Below are 22306 nucleotides of genomic sequence, written 5' to 3'. Positions count from 1 at the left end.
TTCTCCCCCGCCCTAGAGAAAGGGTGAAATCATCCACATATTTTCCCTTTCAAAATCTCCATTACAGCCTCACCTCAAGGGCTCTATCCATTCCTGCCCATGATCTTGTCATATCTAGTGCCACCATGCTTTGGAGGTGGGACTTTAAATTTGCCAGAGAGGTGGCCTTGGTGTAAGGGATGTAGCTTTCGCTATCCATTTGCACATGCTCAGTAGAGATTTACTAGACTTTCCACAAAGTTTCCATCTTCACTGGGCATTTTCCAGCCCAAGGCTGCAGGAGGGCTGAGCAGGATTTTCCCTGCAATCGCAATTTCTGACTTCTTCATGCCATGCCGGGTCTGGGCCTAGGCCCTGAATTGAGAACAAGAAGCCTTTTCCTGTGCTCTCACTGTCCTGTTTCACCCTGTTCCATCTTGAGAGCAGAGTTTGAATAGTGTGCAGAGTGGGGTCACAGACTGAACACTGAGGATAAAACAAAACATTGAATAAAACTCACTAAGTGAGCACTCTCATACTGGTCTCTGAATGAGGCACAGTTTCTGGGGGGAAAATAGTATGTAATCATGTAAGTAAAGATTATATTATAATGCCTACATACAAGGGGGCTGAATTAAGGTTGCATAGCCTTTTGCATAGAAATTTTGGCATTTCTTAACTTTGGAGTACTTGACTTTGCAACCTTAATACAAATTTTAATGTAGGTTTGTGTGTGTGCTATAATATAAAGTGAATATTCTTCATATACAACAGTCCTAATAGCGCACATACATTATACAACTGTAGACTCTAATGTACAATTCAGTGTTAATTTATACCTCAAACTGTTTATTTTATGCAAACTATGAAAATTTTCTAGTTGTCTATTACATTTTATCAGTTTAAAAATTTAATTAATTTCTAATTGTATTTTACTACCAATTTTTCCTTTGGTCACTATTTTCAATTCACAGAATGCTCTTTGTATTAACAACAGCAATGTTGCAAATTGCAAATCTGGATTAGGTAGCTCATTTCATCTCTAGATTTACTATTTAGCTTCTTAGCAGCACATCTGAGACACAAACCAACATAAAATGTTGGGGAAAATCACACCAACAATGCTTCCGATAAACTACTATAATTCCAGAATAGCTAAAATTAATTTATTTTAAAAATGAACAAAACTGAATTAAAGTGAAAAATTGTTTTGGGTAGTTTTATTGTTTTTAGTTAAAAATCTAAAATGAGAAAACCTATTCCAAACTGTAGTTAATTCGTAAGAATCATAAGAACATGAGAATGGCCACACTGGGCCAGACCAATGGCACATCTAGCCCAATATCCTGTCTTCCAACTGGGGCAGGTGCCAGATGATTCAGAGGGAATGAACACAACAGGGCAATTTATCATAGCCCATGTCGTCCAGTCCCAGATTCTGGCAGTCAGAAGTTTAGGGACATGAAGATCATGGGGTTACATCTCTGACCATCTTGGCTAATAGTCATTGATGGACCTATCCTCCATGAACGTATCTAATTCTTTTTTTGAATTATATTTTTGGCCTTCACAACATCCTCTGGCAATGCATTGTGTAAAGAAGTACTTCCTTGTGATTGTTTTATACCTACTGCCTATCAATGTCATTGAGTGACCCTTGGTTCCTGTGTTATGTGAAGGGGTAAATAACGCTTCTATATTCACCTTTTGCCACACCATTCATGATTTTACAGACCTCTATCATATCCCTCCCCCCCCCTTAGTTGCCTCTTTTCTAGGCTGAACACTTCCAGTCTTTTTAATCTCCCCTCATATGGAAGCGGTTACATACACAATCATTTTTGTTGCCCTTCTCTGTACTTTTTCCAATTCTAATATATCTTTTTTAGGAATGGGGTGACCAGAATGACACACAGCATGCAAGATGTGGGTGTACCATGGATTTATTTAGTGGCATTATGATACTTTCTGTCTTATTACCTATCCCTTTCCTAATGGTTCCTAACACTCAGTTAGCTTTTTTGATTGCCACTGTATACTGAACAAATGTTTCCAGAGAACAATCCACAATGACTCCAATATCTTTTTCTTGAGTGGTAACAGCCCATTTAGACCCTTTAATTTTGTCTGTATATGTGGAATTATGTTTTCCATGTGCGTTAGTTTGCATTTATCAACACTGAATTTCTTCCCCAGTGACTCAGTTTTGTGAGATTCATTTATAACTCTTTGTAGTCAGCTTTGGACTTAACTATCTTGAGTAATTTTGTATCATTTGCAAATTTTGCCACCTCACTGTTCACCCCTTTTTCCAGATCACTTAGGAATATGTTGAACAGCACTAGTTTCAGTATAGATCTTTGGGGAACACTGCTATTTATCTCTCTCCACTGTGAAACCTGACCATTTAGTCCTATGCTTTGTTTCCTATCTTTTAACCAGTTACTGATCCATGAGAGGACCTTCCTTCTCATCCCATGACCGCCTACTTTGCTTAAAAGTCATTGGTGAGGAACCTTGTCAGAGGCTTTCTGAAAGTCCAAGTACACTATATCCACTGGATCCCCATGTCCAAGTTTGCTGATGACCACAAAGAATTCTAATAGATTGGTGAGGCATGATTCCCCTTTAAAAAAAGCTGTGTTGACTCTTCCCCAAGGTATCCTGTTTGTGTGTGTGTGTGTGTGTGTGTGTATGACAATTCTGTTCTTTACTATAGCTTCATCTAATTTGCCTAGTACTGAAGTTAAATGGTCTGTCATTACTAGGATCACAGTTGAAGTCTGTTTTTAAAAAAAAAATTGTCATCATTTTAGCTAATTTCTAGTCATCTGGTACAGAAGCTGATTTAAGCAACAGGTCACATACCACAGTTAGCAGTTCTGCAGTTTCATATTTGTGCTCCTTCAGAACTCTTGGGTGAATACCATCTGGCCCTAGTGACTTACTACTGTTTAATTCATCATTTTGTTCCAAAGTCTCCTCTACAGACATTTCAATCTGCGAGAGTTCCTCAAATTTGTCACCCGAAAGGAATGGCTGAGATGTGAGAATCTTCCTCACATCCTCTCCAGTGAAGATCGATGCAAAGAATTAATTTAGCTTCTCCACAATGGCCTTTTCTTCCTTGAATGCTCCTTTAGCACCTTGATTGTCCAGTGGCCCCTCAAACTGTTAGGCAGGCTTCCTACTTCTGATGTACTTAAGAAAATTGTTCCTGTTAGTTTTTGTGCCTTCTGCTAGTTGCTCTTCAAATTTCTTTTTTGCCTGCCTAATTATACTTTTACACTTGACATGCCAGAGTTTATGTTCCTTTCTGTTTTCCGCAGCAGGATTTGACTTCCAATTTTTAAAAGATGTCTTGTTGTCTTTAACCGCCTTTTTTACTTTACTTAGCCATGGTATTTCTTTTTCTGGTCCTCGTCCTGTTTTTTTGCTGATGTTTTTTAATTTGGGGTATAACATATAGTTTGAGCCTCCATGATGGTGGTTTTTTTTTTTAAAGTTTCCATGTTGCTTGCAGGCATGTCACTCGCTACTGTTCCTTTTAATTTCCATTTAAATAGCTTCCACATTTTTGTAGTTACCCTTTTTGAAATTAAATGCCCCCAAGGATGTCAAATTTAATTACATTATGGTCACTATTACCAGGCAGTTCAGCTATATCTATCTCTTGGACAAGATCCTGTGTGCCACTTAATACTAAATCAAGAATTGCCTCCCCTCTTGTGGGTTCCAGGACTAGCTGCTCTTAGAAGCAATCATTAATGGTGTCTAGACGTTTTATCTCTGCATCCCATCATGAGGTGACATGTTCCTAGTCAATAGGGGATAATTGAAATCCCCCATTATTTTTGTTTTTTCTGTTTTTGTAGCCTCTCTAATCTCCCTGAGAATTTCACAGTTACCATCACCATCTTGGTCAAATGGTTGGTAGAATACTCCTACTGCTATACTCTTATTATTCAAGAATGGAATTTCTAACCATAAAGATTCTATGGTACTGTTTGATTCATTTAATGTTTTAACTTTTTTTGACTCTATGTTTTCTTTCACATATAGTGCCACTCCACCACCAGAACAACCTACTCTGTCATCCTATATATTTTGTATGCAGGTGTTACCATGGCCCATTGATTATCATCATTCCACCAGGCACTCAAATTCACCCATCTTAATATTTAGACTTCTTGCAGTTGCTTGCAAGCACTTATAAAATTCATCAATATTTAGTTGGCTGTATTCATGTGACTATTCATCTTTCATTTGGCTGTTCCTCTTCAGCTTCTACCTGTACTTTACCAACTTCTATCCTTTCCTCTTTACTAGGATATATGACATCCCCTTTAATAAATCCTCCCAAGGGATGTCTCTGTCCAAATCATGTGCTCATTTCCACCTGTCAGTTTTCCCCAACCCTTACTTTAATAACTCCTCTACAATTTTTTTTTAGTTTTACATGCCAGCAATCTGGTTCCCTTTTGGTTTGGTGGAGCTAGGGTGCCCAGATGTCCTGATTTTATAGGGACAGTCCCAATATTTGGGGCTATTAGGCCCCACCCCCATCTTGATTTTTCACATTTGCTATCTGGTCACCCTAGGTGGAGCCCACCCGTCTTGTACAGGCTATTCCTTTTCTAAAAAGTTCCCCAGTTCTTAATAAAGCTAAATTCCTCCTCTGAACACCATCATATTATCCACACATTGAGACCCTGCAGTTCTGCCTAACTGGCCCTGCATGTGGAACTGGAAGCATCTGAGAGAATGTTACCATAAAGGCCCTGGAGTTTAATCTTTTACCTAGCAGCCTAAATTTGGCTTCCAGGACCTCTATCCTATCTTTTCCTATGTCACTGGTACCGTCATGTACCACAACCACTGGCTCCTCCCCAGCATTGCACATAAATAAAATACCCAGCTAGTTTTTTTTAAAAAAATGGAACCCATACATTCTAACAAAGATTTTACACTCTATTGTATTACAAAAGAAAACAAGATATGCACAATTCATTTTCTTGAATTTGAAAGCTGGTAAACTTTCTTAAGGCACCTTAAGAATGACAAAATCCTTCAACAACAAAATCTATACAAGTGTGGAATGGGGAAATTAAAGTCAGACCATTCAGTTTTCAGAGTTTATAAATTCTATTGGCTTTACCAAGCCAAGCTTGTAAGTCTCTTGTTCTGGAGTTAATTAGTTTGATACCTCCTGAAACCAGCTGTTTTCCTTATGTGAGGCCTCCTGAATGACGTGTTGTCCTTAACTGAATCGCTAGAAGCTTAATAAACTGTTTATATCACACTAAGTTCTCAGTGTGATTTAAAAAGCTAAAGCTACTATAAGCCCTTAGAGCAGTTTAGGGGACCCTATGGTTCAAGTCTTAATGAAATCTACAGAATAAGTCATATTTACCAATTCTCATTTCAACCACTTCTGAGTTGTCTGAACATCATATTCCTTAGTGGAAAGTATAGAAGATTTTCTTTCTCCCCATGTGTGCATAATTCAAAGATGGCTAGACAATTTTGCTCTAATTTATCTTTGGACTGAGACCAATAATTTGTTTGGGAAAGTTATGGAAAAGTGGGAATAGAATGGAAGATGGATTTCAACATTAAACTAGAACTGCGGCTCTGATAACCCCTGATATAAACTGAAGTATATAATAGATTGGATTCAGAATTGGGAGTCCCAGTACACCTACACAGCAATACACCTTCTGGGATGATTAGCAGTCCTATTTAATGACCCACCCTCAATGTAATGACCACCTCTTTAGAAACAAAATAACTGATTCCAAAAATCTGTGAAAAGTAAGGAGGCACTTGAAAGGACTCAGTTGTTAGTAAGTAACCTAAGCTTCAACTTCACCATTGTGTAGTGCACATTTCTGGAGCCCCATACTTAACAAGAGGTGAAGATACCTTGATTAAAAAAGTTTTTAAAACTGTGCTTTTTTAACACTTCATTAAGAATAATGTGATGCCAAGCAGCTATTAGAGCAGACTTCAACTAATTTAGCTTGAAACATTTTAGCACATTTCATATTACTGAATTATTCTAATATTGTTTTGTTAGTAGCTCACCAACTGAAAATAAATATATTTTCCAGGTAATAAAGCCAGTAAATTTTAAGAGCTGATTGTACTATCCTCATACATTCCAATAATTCCCAATGGTGCTTGTCTGAATGAATGCTGTAGGCAGGAATGCATTATTAAGGTACATTTGAACATATTATTAAAGTAAAAATAAGCTGTGGATTAATTTTAATTAAATAAAATATTAAGCAAAGTACAGATATCTGTAGGCTTCCTGAAGTTGTAAAATTTTATTTTCACTCAAGTAGTTTTATTTACTAGCAATGTATGGTCCAGGAAATAAAGCCTTTTCCATAGACCATATCTATGAGCAGGTACTTAAAACTGACCATTTCTTTTCACCAGCAGAAATTAAATCACTAATTCTGCACACATTTGTGAACATCAGTAAGTGCCGACAAAATTGAGGCCCAAGTCCTCACACAAAGACTACTCAAATTCTGTAAGCCTAAATAATATTTAGAAAATATATATTGCTTATCTTCAAAGAACAATCCTCAGCTCTGTCAAGCAGTTAAGTGAATATTGTTATACCCTGTTTTACAAGCTGGTTAAATGAGACAGAAGGTGAAATCCTGGCCCTGTCAATATCACAACTCCCATTGACTTCAATAGAGCCAGAATTTCATCCAGATAGTTGAAGTGACTTGTCCAAGAACTCAGAGAAAGTCTCTGTCAATACCAGATTGAGAAATCTGAAGTCCCTGGATCCACATCCTGTGCCGGGGCACTAATTCCTGCCTATCACCTCAAACAAGCTGCACGATTTTATATTTTACTCAGTCTTTTTAGACTTCAACTTGATTTCAAATTAAGAATTAAAGCAATCCTTAAGACAAATGGTTTCATCAAGACGAATACAAAAAATTAACAGAGAGTAATGCTCAGTTCTCATTTTGATGGGTAACCTCAGGAGGTGACGTATCAGAATAGCAATCCAGTTTCTCTGTGAACACTTAAAGTCAGAGAAGCCACTATCAAATTTATCTAATAGCAACTACCCGCAAATAACTTGCCTCTAGGAAAATGTTCTATTAAATCTTCTTTCCCAATTGCTTCCTGCTGTAACAACAACCAGAAGATATCCTTAAAGAGAGACAAAGCCTCCATGGGGTAAGGAGAGGAGAGTCAGGGAAGAACATGGTCCAGACCGTATTTAAGTATTGAAATAATCCAGTTTTTATTTAGCTTCTGCTGTTCCATTCAGAATAATTCATTGCAAACAGTGAAAAATTAATTTTAAACTCAATAATATTAATCAGAAATATATTATTTGTTAAACTTCTTACTAATACATCAATAAATAACAGTCAAATAAATTGCACTTCACTTTTGCTCCAAGCCTACAAAATGTAACTAAACATTGAGAAAGAAGTAAATGTTAGTACATTCTGTGGATTTCATATTCATACAGCTCTACCTATATTTATTGTCACTATACTCTACAGCAGTGCTTCTCAAAGCTGGACCGCCGCTTGTTCAGGGAAAGCCCCTAGCGGTCCGGGCCGGTTTGTTTACCTGACCTGTCCGCAGGTTCAGCCGATTGCGTCTCCCACTGGCCACAGTTCGCCGCTCCAGGCCAATGGGGGCTGCGGGAAGTGACGCGGGCCAAGGGATGTGCTGGCAGCCCTTCCCGCAGCCCCCATTGGCCTGGAGCGGTGAACCGCAGCCAGCGGGAGCCGCGATCGGCCGAACCTGTGGACGCGGCAGGCAAACAAACCGACCCGGACCGCCAGGGGCTTTCCCTGAACAAGCGGCGGACTGGCTTTGAGAAGCACTGCTCTACAGTGCAGAGTTCCACATAACTTGCATTCCAAGAAATAGAAATATTTCATGATTTTAAAAGCAACTAGGTAATGGGGAGGAGGAGGAGAATGAAGGGAAGGAAAGATATTAATATAATTTTGACCTGTGCAGCAGAAGGTCTACGCTGAGTTCTTGACACTCCCTTAATTTATCACAGTGAGTTTTTACTCCACAATATTCTCTAGCTGCAATTGTTACCTTGGTAACGGCACACAATATACACATTCTATATCACAAACACAGAGCGTATAACATAAAATGTTGTCCAGTTTCACATTTAACTGTCAGGATCTAGATTCCTTTTATTTAAATGCATTTCTTTTTTTTTATTTGATTACAATATCTTTTTTTAAGATGAGGCAAATAGTTAAAAAAAATTGGGAGGGGAATAAGAAAAGTGTAATAGGTGGGAGGTTCCATATTTTGTGTTTTAAAATATGCAAGACAAATATTTTACAGTTAGTGAGTTTTATCTGACATATGAACAGATTAGGCACTGTACAGAAAAGGAACATACAAAAGGGACATACGTCATACCCATGTATTTTCCCATTTTAATTTGCATTCCTGCTATACTACAAATTTGTCTTCATCTCAGCAAACTGAATAGTGCCTTTTATTATTACTTTATCGTGCAATGAATCACATATATTATCCTCAGATTAATTCTATGCAAAAAAATTGTTAAATTTGGTTTTAGGCACAATGTAGTTTTTAGTAAATAAGACACTAGGGAGAAAAAAAACTTTTACACCGTGCATGAGAAGCACCATTGATGTGCAGCTCATATTAATATCCTCACGTTGCTTGTCTAAAATACACAATTTGTAAGCATCCATGGAAATAAATCTATGCACACACTTAAATGTTTGCAGAATCAGGGCCTATTTGTGTTACTGGTAATGACTTATGATTCCTTCAGTACTTGTGCTGTTGCATGTACTGATTTTCTTTTTAATTTCAGTTACACAGAATTGTTAGTACTGATATTTCTTTCTGTTGAATAAGCTGACTATCTTCCAAGATTTCTACAACTCAAATACTAAAGAGATCTTCTGTCTTACCTGGTAGAAATTAAACTGTCAGTGCTAAAGTCAATATTTATTACAAACATGACTGCATACTATTGCTAGTTATGATTGCTATAGCGTATACAAAGTCATCAAAAACAACAAACTGCGATAAATCTAAAATCTTATTAAGTTGTAAAATATCAACAATAGATATATTTTCAGATTACTAAAAATAAAGAAATTGTATGTAGAAAAGACAAACAAAAAAGTGCATTTCAGTAAATTTTAAAATTACTAGGCAGAATTGCACAGCATCACTTTATTGTGTTAGGACTTTAGATTACTAATACATCACTTTAAACAAAACTTAAAACACTGTGGTGAAAGCCATTCTGAGCTATTCATTCTGTCCTGCAGTTTTAGCATCAATCATTGTGCCAGCACTGAGCTTTTTTTAATAGATTTCTAAAGATTTTTGAAGAAGAATGGCAGATATTTAGCAAAATCTATCAAGCCATAATTCCCTCCTATTAATCATGGCATTAAGACTAAAGGGAAAGACAAATCAATTTTTAACAGATATACTTGCATTTGGTTTCTAAACAGTAATATTTCACTATTATATCTATCATATACCTGACAAGTGTTTAATCTATTTCTTTTATGTAAGCCTTATGTCTTGCAGCAAATGTTATAGTTTTATGCATATGGGCCAGGGTCATTAAAGAGCTGATTATATTGTCCCTTGACTGTGATGATCCAGTCATTCAATATAAAAGTAAGACAAAAAGTTACAGACTGTCACTGGCTGTCATTCCTCTAGTCTCCTGGCCTAGATTAGCATTCTGATCCAAGTCCTCTCTGATACCACTCTAGCAGGGCCAAACTTTGATTGGGTCAAAGTGTGTCTGTTGCTTTGGGAGCAGAGGAGAAAAGAGGTTCAAAACAGAATACAGAGGGGTCACAGAGGGATTCCAGAAATTCCATGACATATCTTAGCAGGAGCATGAAAGGAGATGTGCAGATAGATCCTTTGGCCATAAACAGTGCAAAGGGGACATGAAGCCTATGAGCTGTACTAAAGGCCAAGCCTGTCCATGCAGATACACAATCAGATGCTCCCAGGGAGGGGGAATAAAGATTCTATCCTTTGACCTGTGGGTCAGCCTTTTTCCCAGGCTTTGTGGAGGGAACCAAAATTACACCCCTCTATTTATAAATATGGTCCATTAAATGGGTCATCATATATAAAAGATTGACTGATTCTGTAATCATGGGGTTAATTATAAAATATACAAGGTGTAAACATTATATAAGCACACATTTTATTCACATAGAGCCACACCCTTCTTTTTGCAGAGCCCAGGTATGCAGGTCTTGTACAAATGATCAGAAGAGATGGACTCCTCCTTATCACCTGAGACCATGAATTTGACACAGCTTCTCCATGGCCGCTACAGCAGCTCATAAGTTAGAGTAGCATCTGCCACCCTTTCCCTCCCTTTCAAGGGAAAATTTGGATAGTGGATCCATGTAATCACAAATCCACTAGCTGTGCCCCTCCCCTGGGTCCCTTATGGAGGCTCTCTGAAACTAAACACCTCTCCCCACTGCAAAGTAGAAGTGCACTACTTTTGCTGCCTGTTGGGCTCTATATGCCCCATGTGAAAGAGTTAGGGAGTGGCATAAGGAAATAGGATTTGGCCCTTAATAAGTTCATATATATGCAATGTAAAGTCATTCCAATACATAAATAAAACAAATAAATACATGTACATACATACATATAGGATACTGAACTTAAAAACATAAATAAATAAAAAAATGTCTTAACCTAGCTTCTAACAGCACTTTAAATAATTTAAAAATGAAAAGTTTGTTAAATCCAATTCCCTCTCTCTATTAAAAATCTAAAAGTGGTGGTGTAATGAGTCAAACCACACTCCAGGACTTTCACTGTGCTATAGCAGTGTCCACATGGGATGTTACAGGGTGGCAAGCTGGTTTGCCGCACAGTAACCTGCTGCGTAGACAAGCTCTAATTTTAAATTGTCTTCTTGATTACAACTAGTTCTCTCTATGTTCTTATGAAATAATTTATTGTGAAAAGCTATTTTCAATAGCTAAATTACTGAATGTGCTTCAAGGAAAGTACTAGTTATTTTAAACCATTATATTTTTACTTTAGCAATACAGCATATTCCAACATGTTTGATTTAATGAAATCACCAATAAGAAATTTAATCATTAAAAAATTCTTTGGTTCATATGTAAAAATACCAGCCATCTGTATGTCTTACATACCTCAGTAGCAAACTGCTGCAATCCACCAATATTAATTGGTCCCTCCTCTGTAGCATATAAATTGCATCCACCTACACAAAGATCTGAGGTTGGACAAACCATTCCACATGTCAGACCCAGTGGGTTGTCAGAAAGAATCATTTTGGCAGCTCCATAATAGTTCTGCATGAAGAAAACAAAATCAACAATAATGCCACATAACAGGGAAGCAGAGATTCAAGAGAGGAAATCCAAAATGTTGTTCCTTTTATGTGGCTAGTAGAATAACACTGCACCTTTGATAAAATTTAAAGACACAAATTTGTCACATATGTGTATTACCAAGCATGGCTGAAAAGGGATTGGGGACAAATTCAGAATGTATCTCACTGTATGGCAGGCCAAGAATCTTTCAATTATTTCTTTTTTTATTATCAAAATATTCTAATTTGTTTTATGTTGATTTTCAGTTATTTTTGTAGGGTTGTGTAGTGGATTTACAGTTTTATTTTAAACATAACATGTTGTGTGTATTACACTCCAGGAAGTGCTCTCTCCATTCCTAAGTCAATTATGCAGCTGGTGAACAGACACTATGTAACTGTAGCCCCAAGTTCTCTCTCCATTCACTCACTTCCTAATAAAAAAACAACAACAACAACAACAACTATCAAGAAGAGCCCAGGAAACATTTGGGTGCCAGAGGTTTCCCTAAAGACCACCACTGATCATGGGAAGATAAAAGTCACACCTATGCAGGGGACCAGCATCAGGCTCATGCACTAATTAAGAGGCCTGGAGGGCTTGTGCTAGCAAATGCAGATGGGAGTGAGCGACATTCCAACCCTCTCCCAAACTACGAACAACTGCAAGAAGAAAGGTCTTGTTTTCCATTCCCTCTAGCCACCTCTTCCACATCTCATTCTCCAGTAACTTTTTAATGAACATTGTTTTCAGAGCTGGTCTATCACTACACTGGTCTGTGCCAGGGAGTCATTTTCCCAACCAGGACGATAGCTGGCTCAGAAGAATCAGAAGCTGTAGAGCCAGTGGGAGGTGAAGAGGCCATTGACAGGTGCCCCTTCCCAGTGCAGAGCTGGAAAGTTTTATTTCCAACATTCACGTTTAGCAGGGTAATACACGTGCATTGTGCATCTTCAAAGGGAACAATATCCCACACAGTGTGAGACTCAAGTAGTGAATATGCAGAACATTTTCAAGATTTGATTATGTAACAAAATATGGGTTAAAAGTCATATAGGATTTGAAATGTTCTAATTGACCAAGAGGCACATTAAAGGACTGGGCATAATGTTCAGAGGCTCAACCAGATGATGCAGTCAGGGACAGTGAGTTCCCCTAGGGCTCCAATGTTGAAGAAACAATTTTGTAGGAAGTAGCTGGGCCTTTCTTCTACATATTGCAGTGCCTATTCCACTGGCCATTCCATGATTACATAGATCACAAAGCCATGCATACATTGTCAAGGGGTTTGCTCCTAAATTACTACATCAATTGGAAGCTCTAGTCTTGGGCAAACAGGAAAAAATTGGTTAATTAAGCAAGTCATTTGTGAAGGGACTTCCTTCAGCGGTTTTGTCTGTGGTGACAGGTAAGTGAGATATTGGTCCTGACTCCCATTTATGTTGTCCACTTTTCACTGCTCTGGCAATGTAAAGGGGCCTAGAAGTGGCTGTTAATTAACCTGATTAAAAATGTAATTTACACCCACTTTATGGCTCCTTTATTCTGCCAGAGCAGTGTAACTGATCTTCAATGTAAGTGAGAATCCAGCACATTAAGTTCAATATTCAATATTGGCTAAAGGGACTGTTTCCTTTTTTCTCTGAAAAAGGACCACCCAGAGCTAAATTGTTGGGCATTTGTCTTCAAAATTCAAACAAGCTAGTTTTCATTACTTTCACATTTTGGTTTTGCTTCACATTCTGCTGTGTTTCTTCATATGGGGGGGGAGGGGGCTGTTGTGCCCAGGACAGTTATCTTCGTTGATTTCAAGTTTAGTACAAGAGAAAGAATTAAAACCAAATGTAATTTCATCTAAGAAAGATAATTAAGGATTCATAAATCTTTGAAGCTTCATAATTAAAATTGGTGCCTACAGATAATTAACATCCTTAGTTTATCATATTAACTAACTATTCCTCTTTAAGAATCATTTTTATCATAGGCTGGTACAATTTTCACAATATTTTCTTTTAAGACAGAATATATATATATAAAATATATGAAAAAGTTAAAACATTTTCACATTGTTTCAGTGACACCCTCCTTAGAAATCTCCATTTATGTAATTTCAATCATGTTGATTGTTTGCTGTGTTATTGAATTATGATCTTGATTAAATTTAAGCTGAGGAACATTACTTATTGATTTGATATGCAGCCATTACATACCTTTATATAGAGACTTTTACAATACAAGTACTGTGAGATATGCAACACACATCACAGTGCCAAGTAGTAAAACAATATGCACTGAATGTATAAAATGTTTTGTAGTGTTAACATTTTTAAGTGAATGTAGTGATCAATAAAAAGGCACCAAACTGACAAAGCTAGAGCTCAAAGTGTGCTACTTATTGAGAGAACAAGCATATCAAAAGCAGCAGCATTGCAAGCTTTCCACACAAATTCAACAACATGCCTCAACCTGGTGCTAAAGGGATCACCTCTAGAAGTGAAAGGGGAATTTAGGTTCAATGCTCACTCAGCCTCTCTACTTAGGCTGCCAAAAAGAAGCCAATTAGTGTCAATTCTACTGGTGGCAATTCTGTAATGTGGACATATGTCTATTCAGAAACAACATAGTATCAACATCATGGGCAGTACAGCTTAGTGGATATAGCCCTAGACCCGTATGCTATTCCCAGCTCTGTAACTAGCTACTGGGTGACCATGGGCAAACCACTTCTCTATGCCTCAGGTTTCCTCATGTTTGAAATGGGGATGATAAGGGCCTCCACTATAATGGAAGCTAGCTATTCTTTTATTAGTATAAGCCATTTTACAGGGTCTACTTAACAGGTATCAGATGGTAACTTTCAAGATGAAATCCTTGTCACCTTCCCAAGTGAGTTGTCCAAGCAACTTCAAACTTAGGATTTGCCCTCAGTCTGTTCTGAACTGTACTTGATTTGAACTGGTAATCTTAGTGAAAAGCTCTCATGTTCTATTACCCCAGTTTTGTAGTACAATAACATATTTAGATGTTTTCTGTGTTGTATTTAAGTATAATATGGAACAATATTTCTTTTAACAATATTTTTCTAAAATAATTACTATGTTTCAGATAAGCTAACATAGTTTTCAATCAGCCACTGAACCAAATCCTCAATTTCTGATCCTGTCCAAATTCACCCATCATGAGCAGCGAACTAGCCCATTTGGGAGAAGTTTATTGCGATGTTATACAGATCCTGCTGCTATAAGCTATGTGCTCAGGAGACCTATGATGTTTCTCATAATTGTGCATAACTGTCATTTGCTGAAACAGCAACTTTATTCCAGAAAGAAAATTTTAGGACAACACAAGGCAGGTTGTCCTAAGGAAGCATATAGTATTAGTAAAATACCTTTTAGAAATATGAAGAATTTAGAATTATAGATCGGAGGTAGGTGATTTGGAGTTTTCCACACACCTTTGCACTTGACTTACTAGTTATATTACTGCTTGCTTGTTGAAGACCAACTATGCTACTTTATGGGCACTCAAGTTACTAATTATCAATTACAAACACTTACTGTGGAAAAGAGGGGGAAGTCCTTACTACAACAGCTAAAATACTTTGCAACTCTGTGATGGTTTGTTTCTGTGTATTTATCCCTTCTTTACTATACTGATTTCTCATGTAACACATGCCAGACATCATTAGAAAGAATGCATTTTTCTAAACTTTTACAAAAACTAATAAGGACAGGAAGTATAATCTAGTTTTATTATGCCACTGAAAATTACAGTCATGTTGTACTACAACAATAAGTCATTTTGCATATGGAAGAGACAAATTAACAAATAATAAATAAGAATACTTTGCACTTATATGACACCATCCATCCTTGGGGACCCTTAAACACTTGCCAGTTTTAACTGAGAGAGTTACCTCAGTATCTTAGTCTTCTCTGATACTTCTTATGTAAGGAAAGTACTTCTGATATTGAAAATACTGACATTATATAATTCAAACACTTATTTCGCACTTATTCCAATTCTCAATTAAGTTAATGGGCTTCTTAATCATATTCATATAACACAACCATAACAGTTATTTTACAGAGCCCAAGGATGTGCTGGATCCCTCACAGAAGAGGTAAGGTGATCTGACCCCTACCCGGAGGAGTTTATGAACTAATATCAGACATGATGCACCAAGGGGTAGCTAGACAGTGCAACTGGAGGGAGGATGACTCAGCAAAGGCTATTGCACAACCTAAAACAACAATAATTTAGAATTAAAATAATTTGGGATATTTTTAAATACATATAAATAAATAAGCAAATGACTCAGTTGGCTAATTCTTGTAGACCTCAAGGAGGAAGCAGATCGAGAACTAGAATGCTTTGGAGATTGTTTTATTTAAATGGAATAAATGCACCCTCATGCCTTGATGCATAAAATATCTTTTTTTCCTAGGCACTTCCACAGAAAGAAATTAATCTAACTGGATAGGATGTTTTTTGGTTTCCTTCATCAAAATGCCAATAAATACACATTGGTAAGGGAGAGAACAGAAACAAGCCTTAAACAGACATCAATAATCAGTGGAAAGCAGGCAGAGGAGGATCTCCACATGTATCACTTAGAAGTATTACATAATTTGCATGCAAATGAGACCTTTTTTTTTTACTTGAGAAAACCTATTAAAACATGTAGGATCAATACTGTGAGATGAAAAGAAATTACATTTATTATCAGGAAATGCTTACAGCATCTATTCATTCATCTAATTTAAGCACACTTCATATAAACTTCACATAGATCATGACTTTCTGATATTGTAGTTTTCTCAAATACAACAAAGTGACTGCAGGACTGTGTTCTGTATAAAAAGAATGAAAGCGCTGGCTTAGCCAGGATGTGGAGATGGGATGGAGTGAAAGCAGAAAGGTAGGAAGAGGAGTGGGAGGGGAAGGCAGAGAATAAAACAGTGTTCACTTCTTTTTTTGACTCTTGGTGAAATGTTTAAAAATGGACACAATTACAAAACAAATTTTCCAAGAAAATTACTTTCACCTCCCATCCACTGTTATCTATGTTTTCTTAAGTTTTTACAAAAATCAAAATGTGTTGGGTCAAATTTGTTGTTTAAAATGACATAAGGAACAACAACTGAAAAACGTATATTGATACAGAAAATAGGTATCAACAACCCAACGTATTTATATCTATGCACATCAGTTCAAATTTGAATAAACTCACCCCCCATTATTTCAAAGCATAATGAACAAAACAGAAGAGTGAGTTATCAAATATCACATATATTCTATATTACAATGCTGCTGATATTTAATCAATCCAGAAAACTTTCACATCATTTGACTTATGTCATCATAACAGGACTGTAATTTCACACAGTGTCACTATCTTTTTATAAAAAAGAGGGAAAGGAATATCTTGTACTGTCATTTTGTTCTTTGTAGTCTAGAATGTGAGAGATTCCTTAATTGACATAGTGTCATTGCAACAAGTCTATTCCACATAATTATACTATGGCAACTGAAACCAGCTGTCAGCCATTCCATTACACTAACTACAAATAGACATCTCAAGAAAAGTCACTGTTTCAAGTACATCAATTTAACACCATTACTATTTTTCTTTTAAATGTTTTTTGTACTTAGTGACTTGAAATATGTAGAGATTAAGAAAGAAAACTGAATAAAACTGTACTTTCAAAAACATGGAGCCTCATGAATGTTTTTTAAAAACTGTAATGTATATTTGTTTGCAATTCTTACCAATCTTACAGCCTTTTACAATCTAGTAATTGTAATAACAGTATCACAATTATACTATTTTACATCTGAATTCTGATTCATGATTTTATAAGACATTCACAATGAGATGTAGATGTCCCTTATTGTGTTATCCAAAGTACCTCTGGAGTGGGGGAAGAATTATTCTATTCTCTCCCTTCCTCTCACTTCTCACAATCCTGTTTCTTTCTCTTCCCAATCTCCCTTCCAACCTCACATAGCCTCTCTCCCATTCACATTCTCTCTCCTTGTTCCCCCACTGTTTCCTGTCTCCCATTTGCCCTTATTATATTTGCACACTTATTTTCCCACACTTTCCATTTATAAGATCCTATCCCTAACATTTCCCCTCTCTTTTAACCCCCATCAGCCTCCTGCCGTATACATTCCCCCATTAACCCTCAGTCTTCCTCCCTACACCCCATATTACCCAATCTCCCTGTCTCTCCTATGCAATCTACATTTCCCTCATGCCCTCTAGTCTCTTCTTACCCCATACATTTCCCTGAACCTCTCACTTGCACACTACTTCCTTCTGCACCCTCTCTGGCTCCTCCAGCACTTCATTGGGCTCCCTCATGCTCACCACATTCCCTTACCTCTTCATAGTTTCCTGTCCAGCCTCTTATCCACAGAATACATCATTCCTGAGGGAAGCCAGGCTTCAGTTTTGCTAAAAATAATGGAAGCTGATAACCATCTTTGCTAAGGGAAGACTTACTTCTACATGGAAACACTGTTGGGAAATGATAGCCATGTTGAATCAGGGCAGTTTGGCTTCCGCCCCATTCAAATTAATGGAAGATGGAGGCTCTTTCGAATAAGGGGAAAATTGCAAGTTTGACAGCAGGAATCACAAAATCCTGGGAAACTAATAAAAACTACCAAATATTGTTAGACTTGAGATAAAATAATGAGAGTTAGCCAAACTGGGTGTTGTAGTGACAGACAAGTGTGACTTCAAGCAATTGTGCCCATTCAAGGGACTTTTTATAACATTAACAATTATATTTCTGCATCACTGATCTATGATGCCTGACTCAGTCACTCCTGTAAGTATCACTGAGAAAGGGATACCGCCCTCTACTCCAGGTATATGTTAACATAGCAACAGTTATGTGGAGCCCATACCTGCTCCCTGGCTTAGACTTTTATACTGCTTGTTTTCTTCTAAGAGCTACTTAGCTGGTAAGCTAATGATCTCATTAGCACATCACGCTCCCTACAGGTGCAAGTAATCCCTTGTACCTTCCCAAAATACAAACTACCTAAGTCCCTTCTACTCTAACTACACCCTGTGTCCTTTTACTGGGTTCTCACTCACCAGGGTGCTGGCTTCCAAAGGGCTCCATTGATAGGATCCAGTGAAGTCAGTGTCCACTGACTCCTATGGCTAATGCCGCTCACAGGAATTTATAGCACCAGCACAGTCTTATCAGAACAACTGGTAGATACTGAAGGTGCCAGACAATGAGACACACAGAGACTGTCTCACTGCACAGGCAGGTAGACTACGCAATTGTGGGACAGGATGGAAAGCAGGGTTGGGACACATCAAGGAGTTGATTGTGACTCTGATTCCTGAGGCCCCAACAATGCCTAAAGTTGCTTCTGGGCAGCAATAAGATCCACCACTGCTATAGGGTCCTTTAATGAATCCTACCCCGTGGGGGACTGCTGTTGTGGAGCTCCATTTTGCCATGCCCTCTTCCCTGCCTCAACAAACTGGGACGGGGCGATGGGGCAGAGACTCAGGGCACAAGCCTGCTGGCTGGCTCTAAAATCCTAACACCACTCTTGCAAGTGGGTAAGACACAAGAAAAAAAAATCCTTCTCCTATAGCTTGTAAGTACTTGTATCTTTGCAGATTAATAAAACATGACACCCTTAAGCTTCAGAACAAGTTGTTGTTTTTTTTATTGTAACAGCTAGATTTTAAACACCAGAGTTAAATATAAATGGCCTCCAAAAAGCAGCTTAGAAAGAATACTTGTTATCTTTTTTTTTTTACATTAAAGTTTAAAAAAAATAAACTAATATTCACAGTATGGTGAATCTAAAGTTGCATCTCACCTATTGAGAGATTCAATTGCAAACAACAGTCTGTAGGAAGGCTACTGAGTAATGCTGACTGGGAAGACACAATAGAATAGATTGTACCTTTGGAAAGTAGAGCTGTAATCCAGTTTGTATGAAAAGGAAGAATGGAAGTTTTGGTATAAACTCTACTGAATCACAGAAGCCTGATACAATACAGCACAAGTGACATCCTTTTCTCAAAGAGGCCCAAGGCTCATTGAGTCTAGCAATTCAATTACCCTCTCAACCCAGAAAGAACCCCCCCTCCTGAGTTGAGGTCTACTGGCAGAGCAACTTGGAACAGCCTACATTGTACGTGGCCTGTAAATATCTAAAAAGCCTCAGGCTTTAGAGAACAAGAATCCCTGACCTTTTATGATTGCTACAATCGTTTTTTTTCCCAACAAAACATACTACATAGAATGGAGTCCTTAAATAGCTGACAAAAGAATACATTTTCAGTAAGCCACTGTTTAAACAGTGTATGTTTATAATAAAACCAGTTTAAATGAATACCTGAGTGTCATACTACCAACTACTTAGTGAAAGAATATGGATACAATGAAGGATAGGCAAACTGGTTTGTATAGTATGATTTAGGGCATGTCTACACTACAGCTGCTACAGCAGCAGAGCTCCAGAGCTCCAGCTGTGCCACCGTAGTGTGGATGCTGCCTGTATCAATGAAAGAGGTTTCCCATCAATGCAATCAGTCTACCTCTCTGAGAGGTGGTAGCTAGGTCAATACAAGAATCCTTCCATCAATCTAGCTGTGTCTAAACTAGGGGTTAGGTTGGCCTAACTTCAGTGCTCAGGGCATGAAATTTTTCACAGCCCTGAGTGACATAACTAGGTCAATCTAATTTTTAAGTGTAGACCAGGCCTTTAAGTATGTTACATTTTAACTTAACAAAAAGATGGTTAAGGGGTGACGATTACAATTCACAAGTATCTACATGGGGAACAAATATTTAAAAATGGGCACTTCGATCTAGCAGAGAAAGGTATTACAAGATCCAATGGCTGAATGAAGCTAGACAAATTCAGTCTGAAAATAAGGCATACATTTTTAGCAGGGAGGGTAATTAATCACTGGAACAATTTACCAAGAGTCATGGTGGATTCTCCATCACTAACAATTTTTAAATTGAGGTTGGATGTTTTTCTACAATATGTGCTCTAGAAATTATTTTGAGGAAGTTCTGTGGCCTGCGCTACAGAGGATGTCAAACTAGATGATTACAACAGTCCCTTCTGGTCTTGGAATCCATGAAACCTTCCTTCTCCCTGCACATCATCATTTTGATATTTAAGCCACTCTGGAAATTCTCTTAGCTACAGTATTGTCTGCAAATATAACCTGCTCTGGAGCTTCCCCCAGGTGAGGGAGGAAGACTGTCCATTGGGTGAGGGCGAGGAAGTTGCTGCGCTAGAAGTGCTTAAGGGCCTTAGGAAGGTGAGATGGTGCAGGAACCTATTGGGGGGAGAACAGGAGTTTGTTGAGGGGTTAGAGAGGGATTTGATAAGGACAGGAGTAGATTGAGAAGGAGAAGGGGGACCTCAACAGGTCCAGCTAAGCATCCAGATTCTGGATTTCTTACTAAACAAACGAATCTTCCAAACTTCAACCTTTCACTGGTCAAGAGAATATTTTGTCTAGACACCAACAGGAGTCTTCATGGGTAATCAGATTAAAATTATTAATAGTTGTTTATTTACAAGATGCAAATGACAGAAGATATTTCAAAGTAAAATATTTTTAATCAAAATGGTCTCTTTAAAAAATGATTTTTTAACAAAGCACTTATATTGTCAATTCACGTTTGTCAAAATGTGTTTTTCTTTAAAATCTTGTATCAATTTTTTTCAGTCAACAAAAAATTTTGATGGCACTTTCAGTGATGATTTTAATCAAAGAAAAAAAATCAATTGAAAATTCCGCAAAACAATTTGAGAAACCAAAAATTTAGTCTATTTCAAATTTTTCAAAATGAAAACAAATTTCAAATGTATTCACTAAAACTAGATTTTCTGCTTTTTAATCAGTTCTAAAAATGTCATATACATACTTGTAATTATGCACAAATCCACATAGACAGTAGTGACTTAGAGCAGGGGTTGGCAACTTTTGGCACGTGGCCCGTCAGGGCAATCCACTGGCGGGCCGTGAGACATTTTGTTTACGCTGACCGCCCGCAGTTCGCAGTGGCCATGGTTCGCCATTCCCAGCCAATGGGAGCTGTGGGAAGTGGCAGCCAGCACATCCTTGTGGCCCGCACCATTTGCCACAGACCCCATTGGCCAGGAATCGTGAACCGCAGCCACTGGGACCTACGGGGGGCCATGCCTGCGGACAGTCAACGTAAACAAACTGGCGGCCTGCCAGTGGATTACCCTGGTGGGCTGCATGCCGAACGTTATTCACCCCTGACCTAGAGGAAATGGCCTAGGACTAGAAGGGTGGAGAGATGGATTCTAACCTCAGCTGTACCTCTGTCCTTCTATGTGATCTTGAGCAAGTCATTTCACCTTTGTGTGCCTCTGTTTATCTCCCACCCTTTGCCTATCTTGTCTACTTAAGCTGTAAACTCTTTGAGGCAGGGACAATGTCTCTCTGTGTGTCTGTACAGTTCCTAGCACATTGGGGTCCTGATATAAATTGGGGCCTGTTAGTAATGTAATATGGGCTAGAAAATGATAGGAGATGTGGAGAATTGCATCTAACGGTTCTTGAGGAGTAGAGATTGTAGAGTGATGTGTGTCCTTAGGAAGCTGGTAGGAGCATGAACGGGGGGGAGGTATAGGCACTGGTGGTGACTTGGGAGCAGGACGGAGAAGGGAGAATCTCTCTGGTCTCTTCTGCACAGCAACAATCGCTAAACATCACATATCAGTTTGTTTCATTTTGGGGGCTTTTAAAAAAAAAAAAAAACTAATGTTCATTTTAATTTACAGTACACCTGTAACACTGAGATACTCACGCAACTGGGCAACTTTAGATTTCCTCCACAGGGGCTAGGGTAAGAGAGTGCAACATAAGGCTGCATGTA

At 38.0% G+C, this 22306-nt stretch overlaps 1 protein-coding gene across 2 annotated transcripts in view; it reads right to left on the bottom strand.

Annotated features, from left to right (window-relative positions):
- Positions 1-22306, bottom strand: part of DPYD (dihydropyrimidine dehydrogenase) — a 613360-nt gene that overhangs the window by 384822 nt on the left and 206232 nt on the right. For both annotated transcript variants that reach the window (XM_054037742.1, XM_054037743.1), the window contains exon 5: positions 11205-11366. In XM_054037742.1, coding sequence (XP_053893717.1) covers positions 11205-11366 — 162 coding nt within the window. The remainder of the gene's footprint in view (positions 1-11204; positions 11367-22306) is intronic.

The sequence above is a fragment of the Malaclemys terrapin genome, chromosome 8, assembly GCF_027887155.1.
Source record: "Malaclemys terrapin pileata isolate rMalTer1 chromosome 8, rMalTer1.hap1, whole genome shotgun sequence".
Classification (NCBI taxonomy): domain Eukaryota; kingdom Metazoa; phylum Chordata; order Testudines; family Emydidae; genus Malaclemys; species Malaclemys terrapin.
Note: the sequence above shows the minus strand (reverse complement) of the source record. Positions and strands in the feature narration are given on the sequence as shown.